The following is a 25855-nucleotide window of genomic DNA, read 5'->3' as shown; positions in this document are numbered from 1 at the left end:
AATGGAGGACCTAGAGGTCCGTAGAGAGAATGTATGATTCAAATCCATGAATAATCAAAACCTTGTGTTGTATACCTTTGCAATATGGTGTGTTATGGTTACTTTGATTTGCACAGTTAAGTTTTAAGACTTTTTTCTTAGTTAACAAATCTAAACATTTTATTTATTTGTAATTTTTTATGTTGATTTGAAAGACAGGGTGATAGCCTCTTATTCTAATCAGTTCTCCAGATAGAAAATATAAAGAAGTCTAAAGTCTCGTTTTCCAGCCACACACTCACAAAAGTCAAAGCTGTAAACGTGGAGGGCCGACTGTAAAATTTGCATGGTGCTAAAAAGTGCAAATTGTGCATCATAATCAAGAGGTCTGTGCCATTCATATAGAGACTGAAATCCCAATGAAGGCTGGGCCAGGAGCAAAGCCAGCAGCAGTTTCTCCTTCTGCCGTTGCCTCCCCTCACATACACACATTTCCATTCTTATGTGAAGTTGCAGAGGGAGCAGAACTGGGAGGGTGAATCACCAGCAAGAGCCAATAAAACGCTCATTGAGGCAGGCACATTGCACACAGCTGAACTCTACAAAGCAGAGTCAGGAAGAGGAGGCAGAGGAGCAAAGGCAGACAGACTGGGAGCTTTGATATCACCATGAGGGAAATCGTTCACATTCAGGCTGGCCAGTGCGGAAACCAAATTGGAACCAAGGTAGGGGTGAAACTTACTTTCTGACACTTTATTGCTATCATTATCATTAATATTTATGTTACTAGTGGTGGTGACAGTCATGCTAAGGAATATCCGATAGCTACATTTGTAAAATCCTGATGGTCAGCACATGATGTTCAACCATGCCTGCTCTTTTAAACTTTTATATTGGAAAATTAAATTAGTTTGGGTGAGGTGCATTTAATCATATAGTACCTCCAGGACCGAAGAGGAAAGTGATCCATCGTATTATGTTTTAAGAGTAAGAGAATAGTTTCTTCAGCTGAAACAAGTTTTAGCAGGGTGTTTGGGGCTGAGTTGTTTTGCTTATTGACTTTGGCTGTTTTGGTGGACTTAGAGAGTCAAGAGCTGGAAGGCAACTCACCAAAATGGAAACTAAAAAAATCTGACTCTTTCATGTTGACCATAAAAGGATGTGGAAAAACTGAAACCAGAAGGAAAAAAATATATATACTGAAGCAGCAGAGGGGGAAAATTAGGGGATAAAGAAAAAGAAGAACAACAAAGGAAAGGAGGGGTGACCCAAAATAGAAAGGCTGCTAGGAATCTTAACTGTTTTCTCCCTGGTTTGAACTCTGAGTATGAAATGTCTAGTTTCTGTCTCTTTTTCCAACCCCACCCTGTATCTTCTCTGCTCTTCAAGCCAGGAGCAGGGAGGGACTGAGAGGAGCAGCTCTCAAACATGCCAAGCATGCGGCAGCTGTTGCTCCAACACATGCCTTGAAGGCCTGCTCTCGCCCTGCCAAGGCTGGGTGGGTTTGGATAACTTGCAATTAGTGTGCAGGGTGGGGGGAGAGCATATGAGCATCAGTAAAGGGAAACACATAGAGTAAAATGGCTTTGGGTGGAAGGGACACTCTAGTCTCGAAGTGATTCTTTCACAGAGATTGACACCCTTTTCTCCCTTTTGCCAAAGTTTTGGGAAGTGATCAGCGATGAACACGGAATTGACCCAGCTGGAGGCTACGTTGGTGACTCACCCTTGCAGCTGGAGAGGATCAGTGTCTACTACAATGAATCATCATGTAAGCGCAAAGTTACTGGCCAAGGGTGGTGATGTGATGATCTCTTTGGCGGGAGGAGATGATGAAGAAAGCAAAGAGGTTGCTCATACAGTTCCTCTGGAAACTTTTTTTTAATGCCTGTGTTTTTGTTCCTTTAGCAATCAGCCATCCAAATTCCAGCCACTGCAGTTTTAAACACTGCATATTTGGTGGAGGGAGGTAGCTGAAAAGCAAACTAGAGCAGCATGTGAACTATATACAGTACAGCATGTTTCAAATGGTCTCTTTTCACTTAAAGTAAAAAATTGTCTCCTTGGTTGGCTGCTGCTTGGCAGCGTGCCTATAATGTTAACACTAAATTGGTTTTGACTTCCAACCTAATTTCAGATGGAGAAAATGGCAAAGCCAAGGGCATCCTGAAACTCTACCCCATGCCATATGTGTGTGAAAGTGAACACTTGGGCACAGACTCTCAACTTTTTAGGGATCTCAAACTTACTGTGTTTTCAAAACTTGATGAGTCTTGGGTCATGGGTTTGTAAATGTCTCTAGACAAACTGAACTGACATTTTAGATAGAAGGGAAGAAAGATGGTATTGTGATTTTTCAGGGTCAGGAAGAGGATTTTGATGCTTTGTATTTTTCTGCCCCACCACTTACTGATACAGAATAAAAAATGCAAGATTATCTGCTACATTGCATAGGTTATGCTATTTTAAAAAAACAATATTTTTCCTGTTTTTTAATTTTCTTGTACAGAGTGTATCCAAATTGTGAATCTACCTGTTTTTCTGAGTTGGTGATAGGTCTCTTCCAGAAAGCACAGGCAGTTCCTAGGGAAGACATCAACTTGTCTTTATTTTCCTACTTCCCTTCCTTCACTTGCCCTGATTATTGTTTGAGGCAGTGGTGGGATGACCTCACTTCTGCCAGTCAGTAAGACTTCCAGTTTCAATGCCTGAAGCCAGATTTACAACCCCATGTTTATCATAGGCTTTTCTCATAGGCATGTATGAGAAAGCCAAACTATGACTGGTTAGTAGGAGACAGCTGCTTCAGGCAGCAGAATTCCTATGCCATGAGAAGATATCAAAAGTTATGTCATGAGAAGATAGCAAAAAAGAGATAGTATTATTTTCTGTCTCATGCAGAAGCATAATTCAGATTTAAGACTATATACCTTAGTGGTGGTAAATACCATTGGCTGTCTTGTCTCAGAAGCTGTCTCTGACCAAACATTAGCCAATGATTAATTTCTAGAAAGAGAGGAGAAGAGCCAGATTATAAACTTGCAAGAAAATAATATCCTCTTTCCAGGGAAGTTTTGATTCAGTTTCACTTCTAGATATGTATGTGGTGACTTGTCGTTCAAAGCACTTCCAGACTGGCAGTAGGTTTAGTACTGTTTAGTTTTTGCAGTTCCTCTGAAAGCTACATGCGGAATTGTTAATGACTGTACACACTTTGGTGGTACGGTATAGTTCTCCATATAGGTATGTGTACCTCTCATTATGTTCATATTAGCAGACATTAGTATGGCTGTTTATAACTTGTGATTTGATTTTTGTGCAGAATGTATGTAATTTTGTTAACATAGGGAAAATTATTTTGGCACAGATCAAAAGATAAAAGCATGCAAGAAGCATGTTTCTGAAATGACCCTGGCCTAATAAATATTAAAAATCAGTGAACTAAAAAAAGAAAGAAAAAGTAATAGTAAAAAAAGTCAGGTTTTAATTGTTCTCAAAATACTTGTTTACAAAAAAGTGAAAAATGTATTGAAATTAAAATTTAATAAGGCAGGCACATGTGTGCGTGAGCGCATACACAAAGGCTAAAATATTACAGACCAGAAAGCAAACAGTACAGATGGGGCTACATGTTGATGAATAGCAATAGTCCCATCTGCCTGGTAAAACATGTGTTGTTGTGTTGTGAACATGGTTGTTCATACCATTTTTAAATTATGGCAAACCTATCATGTGGTTTTCTTGGCAAGATTTGTTCAGAAGGAATATCACCCAGTGGGTTCTCATGGCTGAGCTTGAGAGGGGATTCAAACCCTGGTCTTCTGATATCTTGGTCCAGCATTACAAACACTACACCATGCCGGCTCTCATTTTAAAGCATGCCTCATAAGCGTACTTCCATTAGGAGCAGTGCTATGGCATTCTACAGTGATTACATTGTTGTCTTGTTCTTTCTCTCATATATATATATATATGGGAGCTTTGAGAGATAGAAGAACCATGCAGGAAATACTGGTTCCCACACACAGAGAGTTTCCAATCTACAGGGAAACAAAAGAGGAAGGGGGAATGTGGTGAACAGGGAACAGGGAAAATATGTGATAATTCAGCTATGCATACTTTGGTCTAATAGCAATAAGCTTTAGAGCCAGAGACGATAACCTAAAAGCTTCCTGGAAAACATGAATTTTGTGGTGGGGCTTATAATAATAAAAATAATAATAATATGTTTTATTTATAGACCGCTATTCCGCGATGATCATAGCGGTGTACAGTAAAATCGTAATACAATACAAAATACAGTTAAAGGAGGGAGAAGTCTCGTCCTTCAGGCAGTCCCTGATGTCGCTGGGTCTGCCTGATGGCTCCCTCTGAGGCCGAGATGACAGTTGAGGAGGGAGGGGCCTCTTCCTTCAGGCAGTCCAAGATGTTGCTGGGTCTGCCTGATGGCTCCCTCTGAGGCCGAGGTGGCAGTTGAGGAGGGAGGGGCCTCTTCCTTCAGGCAGTCCCTGATGTTGCTGGGTCTGCCTGATGACTCCCTCTGAGGCCGAGATGACAGTTGAGGAGGGAGGGGCCTCTTCCTTCAGGCAGTCCCTGATGTTGCTGGGTCTGCCTGATGGCTCCCTCTGAGGCCGAGATGACAGTTGAGGAGGGAGGGGCCTCTTCCTTCAGGCAGTCCCTGATGTTGCTGGGTCTGCCTGATGGCTCCCTCTGAGGCCGAGATGACAGTTGAGGAGGGAGGGGCCTCTTCCTTCAGGCAGTCCAAGATGTTGCTGGGTCTGCCTGATGGCTCCCTCTGAGGCCGAGATGACAGTTGAGGAGGGAGGGGCCTCTTCCTTCAGACAGTCCCTGATGTTGCTGGGTCTGCCTGATGGCTCCCTCTGAGGCCGAGATGACAGTTGAGGAGGGAGGGGCCTCTTCCTTCAGGCAGTCCAAGATGTTGCTGGGTCTGCCTGATGGCTCCCTCTGAGGCCGAGATGACAGTTGAGGAGGGAGGGGCCTCTTCCTTCAGGCAGTCCTTGATGTTGCTGGTCTGCCTGATGGCTCCCTCTGAGGCCGAGATGACAGTTGAGGAGGGAGGGGCCTCTTCCTTCAGGCAGTCCAAGATGTTGCTGGGTCTGCCTGATGGCTCCCTCTGAGGCCGAGATGGCAGTAAGGGGTGGTTCTTGCACTTGGTCATCACCACCAAATTCAAGTCTACATTGAAGTGTTTGGAGGCCAGTTTGGAGAGGAATGCAAATGTTGTCATCTTTATTTATTTAAAATTCATGCACCCCCTTCCTCCCCATAAATTGGCACTGGAAAAACAGTTCCAGATACCCATTCCTATTGTTGATGGGCAGAAGAAGAATCACAGTGGGATTTAAGCAAGGAGAAAAGTTTAAGCTTCCCACTCCTTTATGCAGAGAGGTGTGTGTGTGTGTGTGTGAGAGAGAGAGAGAGAGAGAGTGAGTGAGTCTGGGCCATAGCTCAGAAAAATTACTTTTTTGGCCTACAACTCTTAGAATCTCTCAAAGAGGTAGAGCAGTGACCAAACAGACTGGAAGATTCTGGATGTTGTTGTCCAATAAAAGTACTTTTTCCAACCTTGTCTCTTAGCATGTATGCCTACAACCCTCAAACCATTGCCTATTACTACATGCACCTCTGGGGTGGGGTTTGGGAAATATTGCCCATTTTTGTTGTAAAGTCTAAGGTGTTGTTTCCCCTCATTTGGGGAAACGGATGAAGACAACATTTGCAATACCTCAGCTGTTGCTAACTGGTGGCTCACTAAAGGCAGTTGTTCCCTAAATGCTATGAACCATTGTCCCAGCCCAATAGCATGAAATCCTGCCATTCTTTACAAATGTGAGCATGCTAAGCCTTTGTCCTGGAAGAATTCCAGACTGGGTAGTTCATTCTCCCTCTCCCAACATTTTTAGTTGGCTGAGGCCTACTTTCCCCATCCCTACTGTACATGGCCCTTCCATTCCTGGCGCTTTGTGGTTACACACTGTGCTGTAACTATTTGCTCTAATCCCTATGTCACTCACAACATTATTAGCAGATAGGAAGGGCAAAAGAGTGTCTAGTCACACTGTGGGGGTTGGTGAAAGGGATTATAATGGTACAATCCCTTCCATATCCTTCAACATTTCACAGATGAAAACTGAGATACGTGTGGCCAAGCAACATCAGAGCATGGTCAAGATGACAAAAGCTATTAATGGGGAAGAACAGGCAGGGTAGGAAAGGCGACAGTATTTCGCCTTTGCCTGAGTCTGCAGGGAAGGACAACACTGTGCTCCCTTCTCTTCTTTCCTTTTGCTGACTTCATTGAGTGCAAAAGGACCTCTTACTCTTTCACTCCACCACTCCCTTCTCCTTTTGTGTCGTGTCTTTTTAGATTGTAAGCCCGAGGGCAGGGAACTGTCTAATTAAAAAGATTGTATGTACAGCGCTGTGTAAATTTACAGCGCTTCATAAATAAAGGTTAATAATACAGGTAATAATAATAAATTACTTTCATACTTGGAATTCAATTTGCAGCAATTGAATTAAGCTGAGGACAAAGAGTGAAAGTGAGAGGAAGAGAGAGAAACTGGGCACTTTAAAAGCAACTGAAAAATGGAAGAACAGAAAAGTAATTGGGATTGCCAAACTGAGGCAGTTGGAGATACACCCTTGTCTCTGGGCTAAAATCTCTTTCCCTTTTCAAAAAAAGCAATTGAGCCAGAGGTTTTAGTGATTCAGTGAGGGGGCCATGCACCAGGCCCATTTAACCCAAGTCTTTTTGACGCTGATTTTTTCTGTGTCTTTTCACAAATCAATTCAACGCAAAGTGTGAACCACAAGCGGATCGGAATCTATTCAAATTTGCCCTTTGGCCAACTGGAACCAAATCATTTTGAATCAATTCATTTATAAATGCGAACCACAAATTGTTATTTTAATGCTACAAAATGACAGAAATGTGATCCATTGATTTGAACTGCACACCCATTTATCTGTAAGTGGGAATGAGGCCTAGGAAATGTAGTCCAAAAACTAACTTTTCCAGGTTCTGCCAAAATGCCAACCAAAGGTCTTGTTCTGTAACACTACTAAAGCCAATGTTGTTTTCCTTAAGAGCAGCTGCACAGTCTCTGTCCCACTAAAGGTCTCTTACCAGGGAGAAAGGAAGAGGAAGGAGCTGTGGTTCACTAGCAACTGGGACAGGAAATTCCCTAGTAATATCAGGAAAATGATGCTTATTGAAAGCAATGAGAGTTGCTTGAGACTATCAAATGCTGCATAAGTACATACGAAAACTCCTGGGTGGATCAGACCAAAGTTCTGTCTGGTCCAGCTAAATTCTGTCCCCACAGTAGTCAGCTTATGGGTAGCCCCTAAGTATAATGGTGAGTGTAACGCTATCCTCCCAGCAGCTGTATGAGAGACATACTTTTTGTTCTATGACCAGAGTGACAAAGCTTTATCTCTAGGAAACTGCTGTGGTACCCAGAGGGTAAACATAACGAAAAGAAGTGGGAGCAGCCACTTCCTTCTCATGTTTGTACATTTCCTTGCATGCCCCAGGAGGTAGAAACCCTCAGAGGAGCATTCCTTAGGAAACCTTGAAACTTCTTGGCTTTTTGGCTGCCTTTCCTTTTCTTACAGGAAAAGTCAGGCTGCCGTTTACTACTTGTTCCCTCTCCTGGTTGTCACTTTTCAAAATAAAGCTGGAATGTCACACACCTCTCCCCTCTAATCTGTGTCTATCATCACATCACACCAATTCTCTGTTTTTTAAAAAAATGAAAATAAAAGGCCCAAGCATACCTTTTCTCATAACAGAGTTGCTTCAGTCCTTTGATTGACTTTTCCTGAAGCTCCATTGGCCCTTCTTGAACTGCTGGGATCAGAGCTTCCACAATATTGCAATGCTGTCCTTGTACTACCATATATCAATATAAAGGCATATCCAGGATGTTCTGTATTCAGGGGTATAGCTATCGGGTGGGAGGTTTTGCCTCCCCACAGGAATGCTACATCCCTCAGTGCAATTTTCCTTCATCCCCAAATTTCTGGAACCCCAAATCTCTGGAACTTTACTGTGTTCTTATTCCCTTGGTATCTTTGCTTGCCCCTTTTCTTTGAACACATAAAATGCATTACAAAATGCCTAACCTAAGTTTTAATTTACAGCAATGGTAGAAATTTGGGGACTGAAGGAAAATTTAATTAGGGCAGGATTCTTATTTGGGAGGGGCATTGCCCTCATCTCCCCTCACCCATAGCTATACACCGGTCTTCCTTTCCTTTCCTTTCCTTTCCTTTCCTTTCCTTTCCTTTCTTCTTTTAAAATCTTTTTCTAAATCATTGCCAATATAGAATTTCACAGAAACTTCACACTGGTTTGATGTTTCCACCAAGGTATCCATCACAACTCCAAAATCATTTCCCTGGTGAGACATATACAGCTGAGAAGACCCCATCAGACCCCACCAATGTTCACTACTTTACACTTGCATACACTTGCCATTTTAATATCCTATGTAACAATGTATGCTGCTGTACGATTATCACTTCATTCCAGTTCCTTAATGTGTTTTACAGCTTATGGTTCCAAATGTTAGGAAAGAGAAAGACAGATGGAGTTGCAAAATGGTAGTGAGAATCCAATCTTTTATTATTAGCATGTCATACAAAGTCTAACTAGTTAGTCATTTTAATTAGTAAGAAAATGTGAATACCTTCCTTGAAGTTCACAGTCAGATTAAATATTAAAGCAATTGATTTGGGATCATGCTGTTAGGTAGGAAAAAATGTACATTCAGAAAAACTCCATCAGTTCATCATTAGCAAATTAATATTAGTCAAGATCTGGGGGCCAGGCCAACATAAGTAGCCAGCAGGATTTTTGCTTTTGCATACTTATTCAGAAGTAACTTACACTCTATTCAGCAAAGCTTGATCCTTCATAAATCTGTGTAAGAGTGAAACTCTAGGACAGGTTTATACTGGTGCCTTTCGTTACATTGTTTTATTTCTTGTTTTACTTTTTTGTTAGTAATAACCACACATTTCTCTGGGTTTTGGGGTGAAGGTTTCTGTTATTATATTTTAACACAAGTATATCAACATACCTATATGCCTGACTGAAGCCTATGATATGACACATTCAAAGAGATTTCTGTGGAATTGTGAAGCTGTGACTCTTAATGCCTATGGGTGAATTCAATCCAAACTGGCTTACAAAGAAGTGTTTAATAATAAAGGAAGGAGCTTAAGATAGTGAGTCAGTGCCAAAGGCAGTGAGACATTTTCTAAACAACTGTGGGTTTGTATCTTGTTACTCAGATCAAGAAAATAAGTGAGATGATGCATACATACATTAAGCAACTGGGAGAATAATGATAGCTAAGGGATGTGATAGTAACAAAATCTATACTTGTAGACAAGACCCCATACAGAGCTGCCTTTCCTTTTCTTACAGCCCAAACATACGTGCCCAGAGCAATTTTGGTGGACTTGGAGCCTGGAACCATGGATAGTGTGCGATCTGGTCCATTTGGACAACTCTTTCGGCCTGATAATTTCATATTTGGTATGTTAATTTCTTCTGTTGCAAACACCAATAACTTACCAAGTAGATAAGGCATTGAAATGCAGGGTGGGGGGAATAAAAGTTTAGAAACCATTGCTCAATTGTGGTTTTGATCAATGCTTCTGTTTTACACTGAATTAGATCAGGAAAGAAAAGAACAAGATGCTGCCCAACATCTGCATGGAGACTGCCAATGTGTCTTTGTGTGGCCTGCAAAATTACTGCAGAATTTATTGGCTTGGACTCTAGTCCATGGAAACCTATACCATAATACATCTGTGAGACTTTAACATGCTGCATGACCATTGTTTTTGATGCAACACAGCTGTTCTTCGGGAAATTTAGAAGCCTAGGGTATTTTCTCAGAAAGTAGCTTCCTGATGACATGGTTGCAGTGCTAAATGTAAACATTTTAGAGCAATATGCCTTGGCCTAAAAAGAAAAAATAGGAGGTGGGAAAGAAAGACATGATCAAACTATGGTGAATGTTGAAAGACACATCACTCAAAAGCTCTTTTAGAAGGGTTCTTTTACATTTTGATTTTGCTTTATATTAAATCAGGAGGGGAAATTTTACAGGCAAATTGACATTGTCTTGATGTTTTGGCTCAATTCATGTGCCCACATCAACAGTGGTTAAGTATACAGTGATTTTAGTTCCTCTGGTTAATGACAGGAGAGTTTGATGCGTAAAATGTACTGACTGTTATTGGACAGAGTGCAAGTTTCGAAGACTTCTACTTTGGATTGTTCCCCATATGACTTCATCAAAGTGCATACATAGGGACAAAAATGATGCAGTCTTCCACATATTTTTGGACTGCAATTGCTGACTGAGGCTGTTGGGACATGCAGTCTAATGGCATCTGGAGAGCTACATGTTTCCAATCCTTGGCCAGATATATGAAGGACTTCACCACTACGCATGAAACACAATGTGTGGATCACAATCATATGCATGTTTACCCAGCAGTAAGTCCTAGTGTGAGCAGTATGAATTCCTCCCTATTAAACGTGTTTAGTATTGTAGGCTTAGATAAGAATATATGGAAATACAGTCATCCCTCCATATTTGCGGATTTGATATTTACGGATTTGATTAATAGGTTCTCTCTAGGAATATCTAGGTCTTCCAGTGCACCTCTATGGTCAACTTTAACTAAAAGTTGCACTGAAATACCTAGAGATTCCTAGAGAGGATACACTACTAGGCATTTGTGGTCAGTGTCTCTCAGACGTTGGCCACAGAGTTGCCCTGGAGGACCTAGAGCAGTGGTTCCCAACTTGTGGGTCGGGAGCCCTTTGGGGGTCAAATGACCCTTTTATGGGGGTCGCCTAAGACCATTGGAAAACACTTATTTAATTACAGTTATGAAGTAGCAACGAAATAATTTCATGGGTTTGGGTCACCACAACATGAGGAACTGTATTAAAGGGTTGTGGCATTAGGAAGGTTGGGAACCACTGACCTAGATTCCTAGAGAGGTGCCCTTTCAGGTAAAAACATGCTGTTTTTGTTATTTGCGATTTTTCCATATTCACGGGGGTCTTGTGCCCCTAACTCTAGCAAATATGGAGGGACAAGTGTACAATTAAAATGTTAAAGGACCAAGTGATCATGGAGTTCTTGTCCTTTCTTTGGTGTTACAAGATGACACCACAGTGTAGTCTGTGAGTTAACTGCAGAGGACTCTGAGGTTATTGCTTAAGAGACTACAGGATCTCCAGTGGACAGGGAGCTGAGTCACAGGAAGGAGAACACACATTTCAATGGTGAAGCGGTATCATATGAACCTCAGCAGTTGGAGTTTCCCACATTTCTTTTAATGTAGCAACAGAAATAGCAACTCCTTGAACAAATCCCTTTACTCATCAGGAATACAGCACATGGCGGGAAATGGATAAGAACCTTAAGTCCTAAACACCATGCTAGAAAGCTTCTTTTTTATTAGTACTGCAGTGCAAAATAGCAGATTAGGTACAGACGAATAGCAGAATTGTATGGGTACTTATTTGGAAGTAAACACCACAATTTGATCCATAATAGGTATACTTAATATTACACAATAAACTATCTGCATTCAGTTGCCATTAAAATCGCTGGGATAAATAAAGTTAAGACTTGTCTGCGGCAATTTAGGCTGCAATCCTAACATATTTACTATGATGTAAGACTCTGGACATATCATGAGAAGGGAAGACTCATCAGAAAAAACAATAATGCTGGGAAAGGTGGAGGAATGTAGAAAGAGATGAAGGCTGCATGCTAGATGGATGGGTCTATTAAGGAGGTCACAGGTATGAGTTTACAGGAACTAAGCAGAGCAGTGGAAGACAGGGATTCTAGGAGATGTCTCATCTGCATGGTCACTATGGGTCAAAATCAACTCAAGGGCAGTTAACAACAAAAGTCCCATGGAATACACTTGGTAAAAGGTATGCATGAAATTGTACTAAGGGCACATTTAGACATTTTAAAAGACCAGAAAGTCCCAGATTTTGTTCCTGTTTTTTCAAATTTTATTTTCGAGCTACATGGATGTTTTGTTTCTCCCAGAATATTTTCTGTCATCTTCACTATATTGAGGGTGCTGGGTGAAAGAGGGTGGATGATTTGCATCCAGTATTCTGGGTTCCTTCTGAGATGTCATCATGCCTCAATGATCTTGGGAATTAAAACTAAATGTGGCATTTTGGGGGTTAAATTTTTGATATTATTTGGCAGTGAAATAAGCTTTCAGTACATTATTATTTTTTTACTAACTTTGGAGCTAATTATTGTTAAAGGAGCTGTTCATGCATACAGTGCAAAAATAATAGACATTTTAAAATGATGAGAACATATTGCTGTGGCTAATGTCAAGCTTGCTATTCATGACATACTAAACCTTTTCAAATCTCCTTGTTTTTTGTTTTTATTTGTTTTGTGTGTGTGTTATCTCAGGACAAACTGGTGCTGGAAATAACTGGGCCAAAGGACACTATACAGAAGGAGCAGAGCTTGTAGATTCAGTGCTTGATATAGTAAGAAAAGAATGTGAACACTGCGATTGCTTGCAGGGATTTCAGCTCACTCATTCTCTTGGAGGCGGCACAGGTTCTGGGATGGGAACACTGCTCATTAGCAAAATCCGAGAAGAATATCCTGATAGGATAATGAATACTTTCAGTGTCATGCCATCTCCGAAAGTCTCTGACACTGTGGTGGAGCCGTATAATGCCACACTTTCAGTCCATCAGCTGGTTGAGAATACAGATGAAACCTACTGCATTGATAATGAGGCGCTGTATGATATTTGCTTCCGCACTTTAAAGCTCACCACTCCAACATACGGTGACTTGAACCACTTGGTGTCCGCTACAATGAGTGGAGTAACTACATCGCTGCGTTTTCCAGGCCAACTGAATGCGGATCTGCGCAAGCTGGCAGTAAATATGGTTCCATTCCCACGTTTACACTTTTTTATGCCAGGATTTGCCCCATTGACTGCCAGAGGGAGCCAGCAATATCGGGCCCTCACAGTCCCAGAGCTCACTCAACAGATGTTTGATGCCAAAAACATGATGGCTGCTTGCGACCCAAGACATGGAAGGTATCTGACAGTAGCTACAGTCTTCCGAGGTCCCATGTCTATGAAAGAGGTTGATGAACAGATGCTGGCCATCCAAAATAAGAACAGCAGCTATTTTGTGGAATGGATCCCAAACAACGTCAAAGTGGCAGTCTGTGATATAGCACCCCGTGGCCTCAAGATGGCTTCCACCTTTATTGGCAACAGCACAGCAATCCAAGAGCTCTTCAAAAGAATTTCAGAGCAGTTCTCTGCCATGTTTAGAAGAAAGGCTTTTCTTCACTGGTTTACAGGGGAAGGAATGGATGAGATGGAATTTACAGAAGCAGAAAGCAACATGAATGACCTTGTGTCAGAGTACCAGCAGTACCAAGAAGCCACAGCAAATGATGGAGATGAGACATTTGAAGATGATGAAGAAGAAATTAATGAATAAGGTCAATTCAATCCTGTTCCAAAAATGCTCAAGTTTGAATAGCTAGCACTTGCTCAACATTTTTCCAGGATAATAAAGAGTATTTAGGGCTCCTCCCAAGGGTCTACTACTTTGGTGTGGAGGTTGTGCACTCTGTGCCACATGTTAATTAGAGATTCTGCTCTGGTCCACCGTCTCTTGACTTGGGAATTTTGGATGAAAATGCCAATGCAGATACTGGGAGACATATTTTTAGAAATGTCCCTGTTTAAGAGCAGAATGTGTGTGTGTGTGTGTTTTTTTTTTTAAAGAACTATGTTGTTTTTTCATGAACTGTGACTTAGAAAAAAATAAACTCAGGCTGCAGTCATATTTGCAGTTCCTTGAAAGTAAAGTTATTGATAACAATGGAACTTGCATCCAAGTAAACATGTTTTAGACTTGCAGTGAATGAATGTTTTGAGTGCTATTCTGTACTGAGTTGCTGGGAACAAATTCTGTTAATAAAAATAAAGGAAAAAAGCATCTCTAATCTTTCGTATTACCTGTTTATAAATTAAGTGTTCAACAGGTGGCATTTTAATTGGAAAGCCAAGGGGCGAAGAATAGTCTGCCTGAGGTGGTGGATGTCGAAGGGCTCAAGTGCACTAGACATTGTGATAGGAGTGTCTTTTACTGATATGGAAAAAGGTTTGCAACTCAAATGCACACTGTAGAAAAAACAGATCAGGACCAGGAGAGAACAAAGTGCAGGCCACTACCTGCCCCAATTGTTTTTGCTGCTCTCTAGACCACCTTTTTTCTGTACAAAAATGTGAATTTCTTCTCCAGTAGCAGCCAGGAGTAGGGATGAACTTTCTAAAGAGGTTGAAGCCCCCACACCTTGTGCTATTTAGTATTAAAAATACAAATGTTTTAAAAATTTTATTTATGGTCACTTTGGCGGTGGCAAAAAGGGCATACTCACCCTTCTGCTTCGATATGGTGATGGCTTTCTCTTTAGGCCAATGCTGGGAGAAACACACTCACTCATCGCAGAGGAGGTAACCACTGCCATGGCGAAGTTGGGAAGGGCATGCTCATTCCTTCTCACCTCACAGTGTAGGTCTCACTCTCCCGCATCCCTAGTGACATTAACGCCTGACAGAAACATGAATCACCCATGGTAACTCCATATTCACAATCATAGTTCATTATCATGATCAGTCATAATTGTGGCACTATTGGGGGAAAAAACCAATATATTTTACTGCACTTTACTGAGAGCCATTCTGCCAGTGACCGGAGCATGGGTGAATGTTTCCATCATCATTGGAAGGGAGCTGTGCCAGGACAGGCTACTTTATTGAGTTAAGTAGGCTTAACTAAGGTCCAAAACACACTGCAGAAATAATTCACTTTGGGAATGCTTTATAACTGCCCTGACTCATGCTAGGAAATCTTGGGAATTGTAGTTTATTTTGGCACCAGAGCTCTCTGTCAGAGAGGCTAAATGTCTCACAAAGCTACAGTTCTCAGAGTTCCCTAGCATTGAGCTATGGCAGTTAAAGCAGTGTCAAACTGGATTATTTCTGCTGCGTGTTTTGGACCTATGTAGCTGATACAGGATTCTGACCAAAATTAGTACAAAAAAGAAAACACACTGCAAAGATAAAATTTTAACCTATGTGTTAAAATAATTGCTGTAACAACAGTTACTAGATTAAAGTTGATTTGAAAAATATCACTTGTAAGAACAGATAAAGACCTGTGGTGGAGTAGACACAAGTCCTATTGCCATCATAATTTTGCTTCCATAGAATGACCAACAGATGCCTCAAGGACATGATCTCAAGACTCTTCCTATTGTAATTGTTTACAGGCACAGTGCCTCCAATACTGGAGGTAACAGCTAGCCAGCATCACTAGCAGGCATTAGTAACATTATCATACATAAATTTGTCTAATTCCCCTTTAAAGAACCTCAAGTTGTTGCTATCAGTACATTTTATGGGCAAAAGTTTCACAGATGAGATATAACCTGTGTGAAAAACAGGAATTGCTCCAGCTTCCCAAATATTTGTCACCTTTTCCTGGATCTTCTCCATCTCCTATTCGAGGTACAATGACAAGTAGTATATTGATTATTCTAATTATACCACAAATCTATAAAGACACAATTCAATCAGTTTTTAATTGCTTTTCTAATGATTCCAAATATTGAATTTGGCATTTTTGCAGCATCGGCCCATTGGGTTGTTTGACCACAAAACCCAAGATCTGTTTTAACTACTCAGTAATTTGGTGTCATCAGCCTGGCCACCTCACTACTCACACCTAACTTTGGAAATACTCACTGTTTCTAGCTTTCCATTACAAAAATGTCAACTTATTCCTGTTCTCTGCCTTCTATTTTTTAACTAGTTACTTGTTCATAAAAAAAACCCTCCATCTCTTTCTTACTCTCTGAGATAGTATGACCATTACAATTGTGGCTGCTATATGTGAACTGCAATTGTATGTAGTGCTGCTTTATAACACAATGTCATCAGTGGCAAAAACCACTCTTCTCCAAATTGTTGTCATTCTGGTGAACAAGTACCTTTATTCATTGATTATGTGTATATGGAAGATATATTTTCATACATATACACTGTTGCTGTCACTCTTCTTTTTCCGACTTATGGGGTTTTCAAGGCAAGATTTGTTCAGGAGGGGTTTGCCTTTGCCTTCCTGAGGCTGAAAGAAAGTGACTTGCCCAAGGTCACCCAGTGGATTTCAATGGATGAGCAATGATTTGAATCCTGGCTGGCAGAGTCATAGTCCAGTGCTCAAACAACATGGGCCATTTTGGTGAACAAGTACTTTTACTCACGGATTATGTGTATATGGAATGTATTGTGGCATTCTCACACACATACACACAAATATATTCACTTGTCTTCTGACCATGGCAAGTATAAAATGAATAGCTAGCCTCACAGTCTCAATAGTCCTCTAATGGCACAAAAAGATTAATGCAACTTGACCCAGTTAAGCTAATTTTAATCTTGTATTTTAGATCAGCCAACTCCTAAAATGTGTACCATATTCTACAGTCATAGGCCTAGAGCAGATGAGAGGCTTTGAGTGGCCTCTGGCTGCTCCAACCAGAACAGCACTAAGCAGTGCAGGACCGCAGCAACCAGACACTGTGGTCTCAAGGCTGACTGCTACCTTGGTCTGCAATGGACCGTCAGCAAGAAATGCTTTTTCTGCACTCCCTTTGCGGCTGGGTTTGGGCTGCCTTACGTGGCAGTAGTGCAGCCTGATCCAGGGGCGAGCATCATCTGAACACCATGCCCCCGATTGGCCAGAAGGTGGCATTTTTGGCCCGTCTGTTTGGGCCATAGTGGAGAGATTCCTTTAGATTTGTTCTTACTTCACCTTTTTGACAAATTATGGGTCTCGACATAACACACAAAAGTATCAGTTAAAAACATATACACAAATGTTATGTTTTAAAACATAATAATAATAATAATAATAATAATAATAATAATAATAATAAGCACAATAGTGGATGAATATTATTTTACTAGCATTAGTATATTGAGAGTCAGTGTGGTACATCAGTTTGAGTGTTGGACTACAATAATGTTTGATTTCCCATTCAGCCATGGAAACCCACTGAATGACAGACACTGAGTGAGTCAGACACACAGCTCCAGAAAACCCCATGATATTCACCTTAGGGTTTCCATAAGTCGGAAACAATCTGAAGGCACAAAATAATAAAGTATGGGTCCAAACAGACAGGCCAAAATAAAGCTGCTTCGAGTCACTTTGTAGGTATGCTGTTTAAATGACACACACATTTTAAAAGTCCACAAGCTGCGCCAAAACTGTGCTCCAGTCCTTAGGACTGGAGCATGGTTTTGGCATGGCTTCTGGCCTGTTAGGATGCATGCATAATTTAAACAGCACACCTCCAAAGTAACCCGAAGCATTTTCATTTTGGCCTGTCTGTTCAGGCCCTATATTACTGAAAAAACATTAACAATCCCTTTTTCTTTGGATGTTCCCATGTTTTCAGACAGAATATAAAATAACTTCTACTATTCCAAAATATGAGACAAAGCAGCTTCTCAAAGCATGTCAAATATAATACTGCAAGACCATGCTGCTGCTGTTGTGTGCCTTCAAGTCGTTACTAGCTTATGATGACCCTATCATGGAGTTTTCTTGGCAAGAATTTTCAGAGGGTTTGCCTTTGGCTGCTTCTGAGGCTGACTTGTCCAAGGTCACCCAGAGAGTTTCCACAGCTGAGCAGGGATTCAAACTCTGGTCTCGAGTCCTAGTCCAGTGCTCAAATCACTATACCACCCTCTATTTGTACATTATTACTGGGTTCAAATGATCATTCCAAAAAGGAACATAAACCTCCTTACTTCAGTTTATCTAACCACAAGCAGTTGACATTTAAATTGACATTTCTTGTTTGTAGGTATGCAGCAAAGTTCCTGAACCTTTTAGAAAAACAAATTGCTTCTGTAATATGTTGATTCCACTGAAAAGCATATAATGTGGTCTCTCACTTTTCTCTGGTATTGATTTGATAGCTCCAGTTACACAATTTTAAGCTTCTGAAAGTTTGTTTCTTTGCCTTCTAAATAGTAACACTCACAACTGATATGTAAGAAAGATACTCACCCCTAATCTGTCACCCTGCCTTTTGGGTCATCTGCCACCTCTGGCTAAGTTCTATATGCCCGTTACGTTTCCACTACTTTTGCAGACATAGCACATTTATTGGTTGTGTCTCATAACAGCTGATTTTATTGAAGGCTCCCAAACCATATTTACAAAATACAATACATTCATTCATATGTTCAATATGTTACAATTGCCTGTAGAAAAAAAAAACTTTATTAAAACTGCAGTAATATCATCTAGGTTTTACACGTCATTGTAGCCTCTGACCAATAACATCAATGGAAAAACTCTTCCAGTTTCATGACTGACAACCACATAGTTTTGTTTTTTAAACTGCAAGGCAAAGGGATACATTTAAATAGGTAGGTGGATGAAAAGTGGGACTTTCCCAAGAACAGGAGTATCTTACATTATTTGGCCTCCTGGTAAATGGCAGCAATGCTCTTCCTGCAGGCAGATGATTTTTCTGAGTTATCATCATCCTGTAATGGCCTAGACTTACACAGTTTGGAAATGAATCTGGAGAGTCATAAAGCTAGAAGGGTCTTAGTGTAGTTGTTGCAAGATCTCCATTTTTTCCCCTCAGGAGAAACAGCATTCAATGGAACTGGAATAATCTCCTGTAAAATAAAAAATGTCCATCTCCTTCCTAGCTCCATAAATGCTACAGCTTTGCCTGTTTCTGTAAAACAAGATTGCCAGAGACCAGATCCTTGAGTATTTCTCCAATCTTTTTCAGTGTGTGGCGCAAACACTGTGTCAGCTTAATATACCACATCATATTTCAACACTAAAAAGGCATGTCTCCTGTAATCTGTCTGGCAATCTGCTCATCTGTTGTCTCCTCTTTCTCCTTCTCACGATCTTTGTTCCAGTCTTTAAGGCCTTCTGGAAGTGAGGTGTCTTCATCTAAGCTCCCTGTGCCTTCGACAAACTCTTCATATGTAGATTTTTCAGCAAATGGTCTGGGGCCAAGCATTTCAACCATATCACTCTTATCCAAAACCTCTTTCTCCAGAAGTTGTAAAGCAACCTGAAATAAATGCATATGCTTACCACACGCAACATTTTGCATAACAGGCAAAATGGTCGCCTGACTGTTAACATTTCAGTGGGTTGTGCTGTGGACAACAAACTCAAAACCAGTTTCTACCAGTAATCATAACAAGCTTCAGATGTAGATATTGCCTTTGGCCAGACATATTATGTGCACCACATTGAAGAATGTATTTCCACAAGATATTCCCATGCAGAAAATAAGCTGCTGCACTGCAACCTTTCCTAGTTCATAAGAGGTCCAAAGGGGTCTAATTTGCATATTTTGTTCATTTTAGTCTCAGGGGACAGGCTCATACATATAACCCCTCTTCATGAACCAAGAACTCCATGCTTAAACATAGGTAAATGCCAAAGTCAAAGCTTTTGGACATACTTTATGGCTAATATTTCTACATACATCTTATAAAGGACAAAGAAGAGTATAATGCATGCGTAGAAACCTTGCTACCTTACTGACAGATCTATGGGGATGGATCCAGAATATGATGAAGAGGAACTTAACAAACAGGATACTATGACACAGTGTGTGTGTAAAAGTGAATTCTCCCTGAATTTTTTACAACTATAACTCTCTAAACACTTGAAAATCTGCTCAGGAGGGTTGAAGGATCCTCTAGAATGTATGACACTAAAATTTGGGCTGCAAGGCAGAAGGAACAATCAGATACACACACACACACACACAGAGAGAGAGAGAGTTGGGAGTCCCTGGTAGAATCTGATCTCCTTCATCAAATGAACTAAAACTCTGTATCTCGAGGGGTAATTTTGGACCTAATCCAGTGGATAGAGATGGCCACCTGACTGCCAAATATTTGGAATTACAGCTCCAATAATCCATAACTGGATGGAGCTGATAGGAGATGTAACTCAAAACTCACCAAGGCCACCAGGAATTGAATACCCTTGCTATCAAATACTGTTTTCACAACATACTGATCTAAGAACCCTGCAACCATTTCTGTAAGTGTAAGCAAGAGAGCACATACCTTTTCAACCTCTGCTTTCTTTTCAGTCAGGAGGGAGAGTGTCCGTTCATAAGCTGTATTAATAAGTATTCGTACCTCTTCATCTATTAATCTTGCAGTTGACTCACTGTATGGTTTTTCTAACACCATGTCTCCTTGCCGAGGAAGGTCAAATGAAATTTGCCCAACTTTTTCATTCATCCCGAACTGAACAATCTGATAAATGAATGGCACAACTTATTTGTTGGTAGAATTTCTAAATCTTCCAGTCAAGAATGACACGGTTATAGTTACTGTTTTGTCCCAAGAGCAATACTATGGACTTTGGGTGTAGTAAGGCCTCTGGCTCTCAGGAACACAGCCAGAACAAAAGACTTGTCCACAAATTTCTTAAGTTTCAAAAGCTTTACTGGTTATAAACACAAATAACATGAAACTGATTTCTTCTTTCTCAATAGTCCTTCCTAAATACCTTGCTCTCTCTTCTTGGTGGATTCTATCTTTCTTCTTCTGAGGACTATCTTTCTTCTTCTGTGGACTTATCTTTTTTCTTCTGTGGACTTATCTTTTTGTCAAAGGAAAATACTCTCTCCAGGTCTGACTTGGCTGAAATCTTACTACACACTGAAACTACCTAGAGGGAGACAGTAAAAGACCCTGGGATTTCCCACAATCCTTGTCTTTCTTAAAGCTGTAGATCTCTATTTCCCTCCTAAACTGATACCTAGAAAGTCTAATATAATCTCAACTAAATATATGTCTCAAGAGCATCAAAGATGCTCTGGAGGCATGACAGTTACTTCTTAGTTTTATCAGAGATATGACAATACTGACAGTCACAAAATGGTTAATGGTTTGAATATTAGCCCGAATTAGCTTTTGACCTTAATTATGTTTATTCTTCAAGAAGTCTATGAATATTTACTGAGCAAGATTAAACTTTACCTTTTAAATATGGCCATGAATCATTATAGTTATATATTAGAAATGTACTACATTAATAATCCTGCTCTTTAAGTATTTCTTAAACATGAGGACCTAAACCAATGTTAGCCCTGACTAAGTGAATCAAGAGGACCACAGAAGATCAACAATGATGTAACTTACAATGATTAAATGCATCTCAGTTATGAAAAAAGGTACATTTCTATCTTAAACCTTAAATTAACATTTAATTATTTTTTTGTAGAACAACATGTGACTTAGCCAAACATGATGGGAACCAAGAATATGTACAAGCAATAGACTAGTATTGCTTCTATTTTACAAACACAATGTTGTTGGAGAGATGTACAATGGAAATAAATACCTGAGCATATGCACTCTGTGTAACTTTCCTTAGGTCATCTTGGGCTCCGGTCGTTATTCTTCCAAAGAAGATTTGTTCTGACACACGCCCTCCTAGAGTCATGCACATTCTGTCAAGCAACTGCTCTTTGGTGTACAAATACTGCTCTTTCGGCAAATACTGAGCATAACCCAAGCCTTTGCCACGAGGAATAATAGATACCTTTTGCCAGATAAGAAACAAATATATTTAGCTACATACAATTGTAACAGTGGCCTTTACTTCACAATTGTTATTCCTGCAAGGAGAAAACAGCTAGTGCCACACACACTGATTTAACTGGGGCAGTGCATCAGCAATACATCAGCATTAGATCTGAAGTCCCATAGTCTAAAACTGGTTTGATATCATTTTTTGTTCTGAACTGGGTAATGCTAGTTTTTCGGTTCAAAATATGACTGTGGTTAATTAGAGGTTTCCTGGTTTGAGTGTTTGTACAAGAAAGGGAGGAGAAATTTTACACACACTATTTTTTTAAAATTAAACTTATTAAGCTAATATAGGATCACAAGGAAGTGAATGTTTTACACCAAGTCTATGTACCTTCAGAAGTGGATCAGCATGTTCCAGAAACCATCCAGCAACTGCATGGCCGGCTTCATGATATGCTACTGTCTTTTTCTCCTCTGGCTGCAATACCTGTGTCTTTTTTTCCAAACCTATGATTAGAACAACAATGAGGAAATATTTTACTGTTGTGGTATATACTTTTCAGAAATGATGTGGGTTTTCTGGAGAAGCAGAACTGTAACATTTTCAAGAAAAAATTCCAGATAATTTTATCTGATTCAACATGTTTGGTTTAAACTTCATGTTCAAAACCTTACAATTCTTATTTTATTTATTTTAAAATAAAATAAAAATATTTATAGTATTTGTAATACTGTAAAGAAAATAGCATATTTTGTCCTTCCATTTAAAAAAAAGACTACATCTGAAAGAATACTATTTTTAAAATATGTTCTTAATGTATTTTTAGGACACATACGTTAACAGAGCTGTAACTGATATATATACCAGCAATTTAATATGAAGTAGAAGGCTTTCATGGCTGGCATCCATAGTTTTTTGTGGGGTTTTCAGGCTATGTGGCCATATTGTAGAAGAGTTTCTTCCTGACGTTTCGCCAGCATCTGTGGCTGGCATCTTCAGAGAATTCTCTGAATATGCCACCCACAGATGCTGGCGAAATGCCAGGAAGAAACTCTTCTAGAACATGGCCACATAGCCTGAAAAACCCACAAAAAACTCAGCAATTTAACTTTTTTTGTTGAGGCATAAGTGTAGTACTTTCAGCTTTATGCACTAATTTTCTCCATTACTTATCCATTCCACTCAAGCTAAGAAAAAATTGACTCAGTATAAGTAGTTGGACATTCTACTTCACTGACGTATGTATAAGAGTGTCTCCTCAGAAGAATAATTTACAAAAGTTCACAGACAACAAGCAGCCCACCTGACATGATTGATTTCAGTACAACAGCACAGACAGCTATAGATAAACACACAAATCCCTGCGCCCACACACACACAGAAAATGGAATTTTTTTCATAGCAAAACACAGCATCAGCCATCCTATTCCTGTTGTTGTGTTGAACAGTAACATGTGAAGAGGCATAAGGAGTAAATAGATATTGTCTTTTCCCCTCTCCCACCTTAATGTAGCCCATGCACAAAAAGCAATCACAAAGAAACAAAGACAATATTTTAAAGGAGAACCAGCTCTTTTATAATCACCATATCCTATGTCGTTGAGACACAAGACAGCTGTATTTTTACTGTTTGTATAACTTTACTGTGTTTTAGAATATTCAAGATACTTATAAAGAAAGAGTCTTAAGAAATGAACCAAAGAACCTAAAACACTACTGGTAATATAACTGTAATGTATCATTCTCTTACCTCCTATTACTCTTTCAATTGCTTGCTCAAAGTGCTTCTGGTTTATGGAATCTGAAAGATGTCTTGCAGCAATTAAGGCAGCTTCATTGCATACATTCGCTATATCTGCACCTAAAACAAAAAGGGGTCAATGATCAAATTTATATTATTTGTTAGTTATCACAATAAGTATTACTTTATTTGATGGGAAAAATAGCTATATTTCAAGGATAAATATTGCAAAGCAAAAGCCTCTCAGTACCAGCTGAAATAACAATTTTCTAGTAAGAATTATGGGAATTGATGCAGTGTAACTTTATAATATCAGTGTTGGTCAGTTAAAGGGAAAAAATATTGGTCAGGACTATTTCAGACACACCCAGTGGTTTGTTGTTTTTTGTTTCATTTTATTTTTTGTTCTGAAAAGCAGATTCCTGCGTCAGTGCTGTATCATAAATAATTCCAAAAGAGATTTACAATGGGTCATTGAATGGAAATGGACTGTTCAATAAAGGGCTCCCCCCTGATCTTACTGAATACACACCTTATTCTTTGGATGTAGACCGTTATCTCTTAGCAGGAGTGAAAAAATTAAATCTTAAAATATAACGTCTAACTAATCATTAGAACCAGTTTACTTTATCAAAATGCTTCAGGCATCAACGAGCATTGAGAGTTTCACCTTATCAGTGTTAAGTAAAGTTTGTCCCAAATGAATGGCAGCCCCAGCCCCCGGCCAAATCAGAAATTTTTCATGTGCCAGAAAGAGTACTCGACCACTTCTTTCTGCCTAGAGATAAAAACACATGGTTCTGTCATAATCACAGAGGAAATCACAACTGTTGGTCTTGAAGATTAGGAAGAGTGAACCTTGGACTGGGTCAGATACATACTATCACAGCTTTCTTCTCCAATTCTAAAAAGCCATAATCAAATGTTGCAACACATCATTTTTTCAACTTCAGAAGTGACTGTCATCATGCTATTTGTAACTGCCTCTTCAGATCTTTAATCGATTTGTGAAGATTAACTCTTCTTTTTTATAGCATGGATGAGATGGTCAGAATGGAAGAGAAAGAACAGGTTACTCACCTGTAACTGTGGTTCTTCAAGTGGTCATCTGTGCCCTCACACAAATCTCGCCCTCCCTCCCCTTGGTCAGGTCCCTGCCATGTTTTTGCTGTAGACTTGAACTGAAGGAGGAGCTAGATTGGTGGGACTGGGCATGCTCAGTGCATGGGAGTAGACAGGGCTCCCGTCAATCTGCTCAGCTTTTCAGATTCCGAAAGGAGTCTCTGCACAGGCACAATATCCAATTGTGTGAGGCACAGAGACCACAAAGAAGAACTATGTAGATAGGCACAGGGCTTGGAAATAACTGATGCAAAGCAACATCATTAACTTGCTAGTTTTCTTTTTATAGATACAAGTGCTAACATCAGTATTTTAACGCTTGAATTTTTCAGACCATCCAGATGCTTGTGGAGGGGGAGGGGAATCTCCCTAAAATGCTAGATCATTGCCCTCACAAGCTTCTGAAGGGGATACAGTTTTCCATTTAATCTAATCTCCCCACCACCTGAATGTCCACTTTAGGCCAACCCTCTCCTATTTCCAGTTTCTAACAAACAATTGGGGGGATTAATATATTGGAGAGGGAGGTCCAGGGGAGAGAAAAGTGGCCCTAGACTTTCAGAAGTTTCCCACTTCTTTACCAAGGGCTTGACAAATTTTAACATAATGATGGAAATAACATTTTGATTAACAAGCAACATTACTTTTTTACTTTAACATTTTATTGGGGGGGGGGGTGATATTTCTTTCATCATTTTTCATTTTATCATTTCTTTTTAAAAATGTAATGCATTTTTAAAACGTAATGCTCTACTAATGACATGTCTTTTTTTTCAAAATGAGAAAAAAGCTAAAATGCCATGTCCTCTCAAAGTAACTGCTTCAAAAGATAAAAGTAGTATTAGAAAGGTTATTGCTAAATACAGTACGCCCACGTTATATGTGGGCACGCTTTATGCAGACTTGAGCATACGCGCTCAAGCCGCAGGGAGCACGTGGGGTGCAAGGGGCGGCGCGTCTCATGCAAATGAATGGGGCGTTCCCGCATCGCCGTGCACGAGCCCCATTCAATTGAATGGGGCTCCAGCATACGCGGAATTAGCCTTACGCGGGGGCGGGGGGGGAGGCGGGTCTGGAACAGATCCCCTGCGTAAGGCAAGGGACCACTGTAGTGATTTTCACTTATTTGAAAGTTTGCCATGAAAAACAACCCAAAGATGTAAAGTCGGATGAAGACTCAACAAAACATCAATGATTAGTGGAGCTGCCACTTGGCCCGCATCCGCACTGCAGAAATAATCTGTTTTGGCACT

The 25855-nt window shown here is 40.1% G+C and overlaps 2 protein-coding genes across 5 annotated transcripts in view; one reads left to right on the top strand and one right to left on the bottom strand.

Annotated features, from left to right (window-relative positions):
* The first annotated feature begins 231 nt into the window (after window positions 1-231).
* LOC149317189 (tubulin beta-5 chain-like) lies at window positions 232-14046 on the top strand. Its single transcript, XM_089517013.1, has 4 exons — window positions 232-704; window positions 1642-1750; window positions 9440-9550; window positions 12495-14046. The coding sequence occupies exons 1-4, from the start codon at window positions 648-650 to the stop codon at window positions 13556-13558; spliced, it is 1341 nt and encodes a 446-aa protein (XP_089373139.1). The 5' UTR covers window positions 232-647; the 3' UTR covers window positions 13559-14046.
* A 3439-nt stretch (window positions 14047-17485) lies between these two features.
* Window positions 17486-25855, bottom strand: part of LOC149317188 (mitochondrial inner membrane m-AAA protease component AFG3L2) — a 30768-nt gene continuing 22398 nt past the window's right edge. For 2 of the 4 annotated variants that reach the window (XM_089517006.1, XM_089517005.1), the window contains exons 13-17: window positions 23490-23600; window positions 22130-22245; window positions 21548-21748; window positions 20260-20454; window positions 17486-19244 (exon numbers count right to left, since the gene is read on the bottom strand). In XM_089517006.1, coding sequence (XP_089373132.1) covers window positions 19002-19244; window positions 20260-20454; window positions 21548-21748; window positions 22130-22245; window positions 23490-23600 — 866 coding nt within the window. In that variant the 3' untranslated portion in view covers window positions 17486-19001. The remainder of the gene's footprint in view (window positions 19245-20259; window positions 20455-21547; window positions 21749-22129; window positions 22246-23489; window positions 23601-25855) is intronic. The other 2 variants (XM_089517007.1, XM_089517008.1) reach the window with 2 other exon arrangements.

Source organism: Sceloporus occidentalis, unplaced genomic scaffold, assembly GCF_023333645.1.
Source record: "Sceloporus occidentalis isolate IW3139 unplaced genomic scaffold, rSceOcc1.0.p SCAF_3, whole genome shotgun sequence".
Classification (NCBI taxonomy): Eukaryota; Metazoa; Chordata; class Lepidosauria; order Squamata; family Phrynosomatidae; genus Sceloporus; species Sceloporus occidentalis.
The sequence above is the reverse complement of the archived record's forward strand: the minus strand, read 5'-3'. Positions and strand labels throughout refer to the sequence as shown.

Bases quoted from the DNA above. Each gene is read 5' to 3' on its own strand.
- LOC149317189 (XM_089517013.1), top strand. From the start codon at position 648: ATGAGGGAAATCGTTCACATTCAGGCTGGCCAGTGCGGAAACCAAATT. The intron at 705-1,641 runs GTAGGGGTGAAA...CTTTTGCCAAAG, and splicing joins GAAACCAAATTGGAACCAAG to TTTTGGGAAGTGATCAGCGA. The intron at 1,751-9,439 runs GTAAGCGCAAAG...CTTTTCTTACAG, and splicing joins CTACTACAATGAATCATCAT to CCCAAACATACGTGCCCAGA.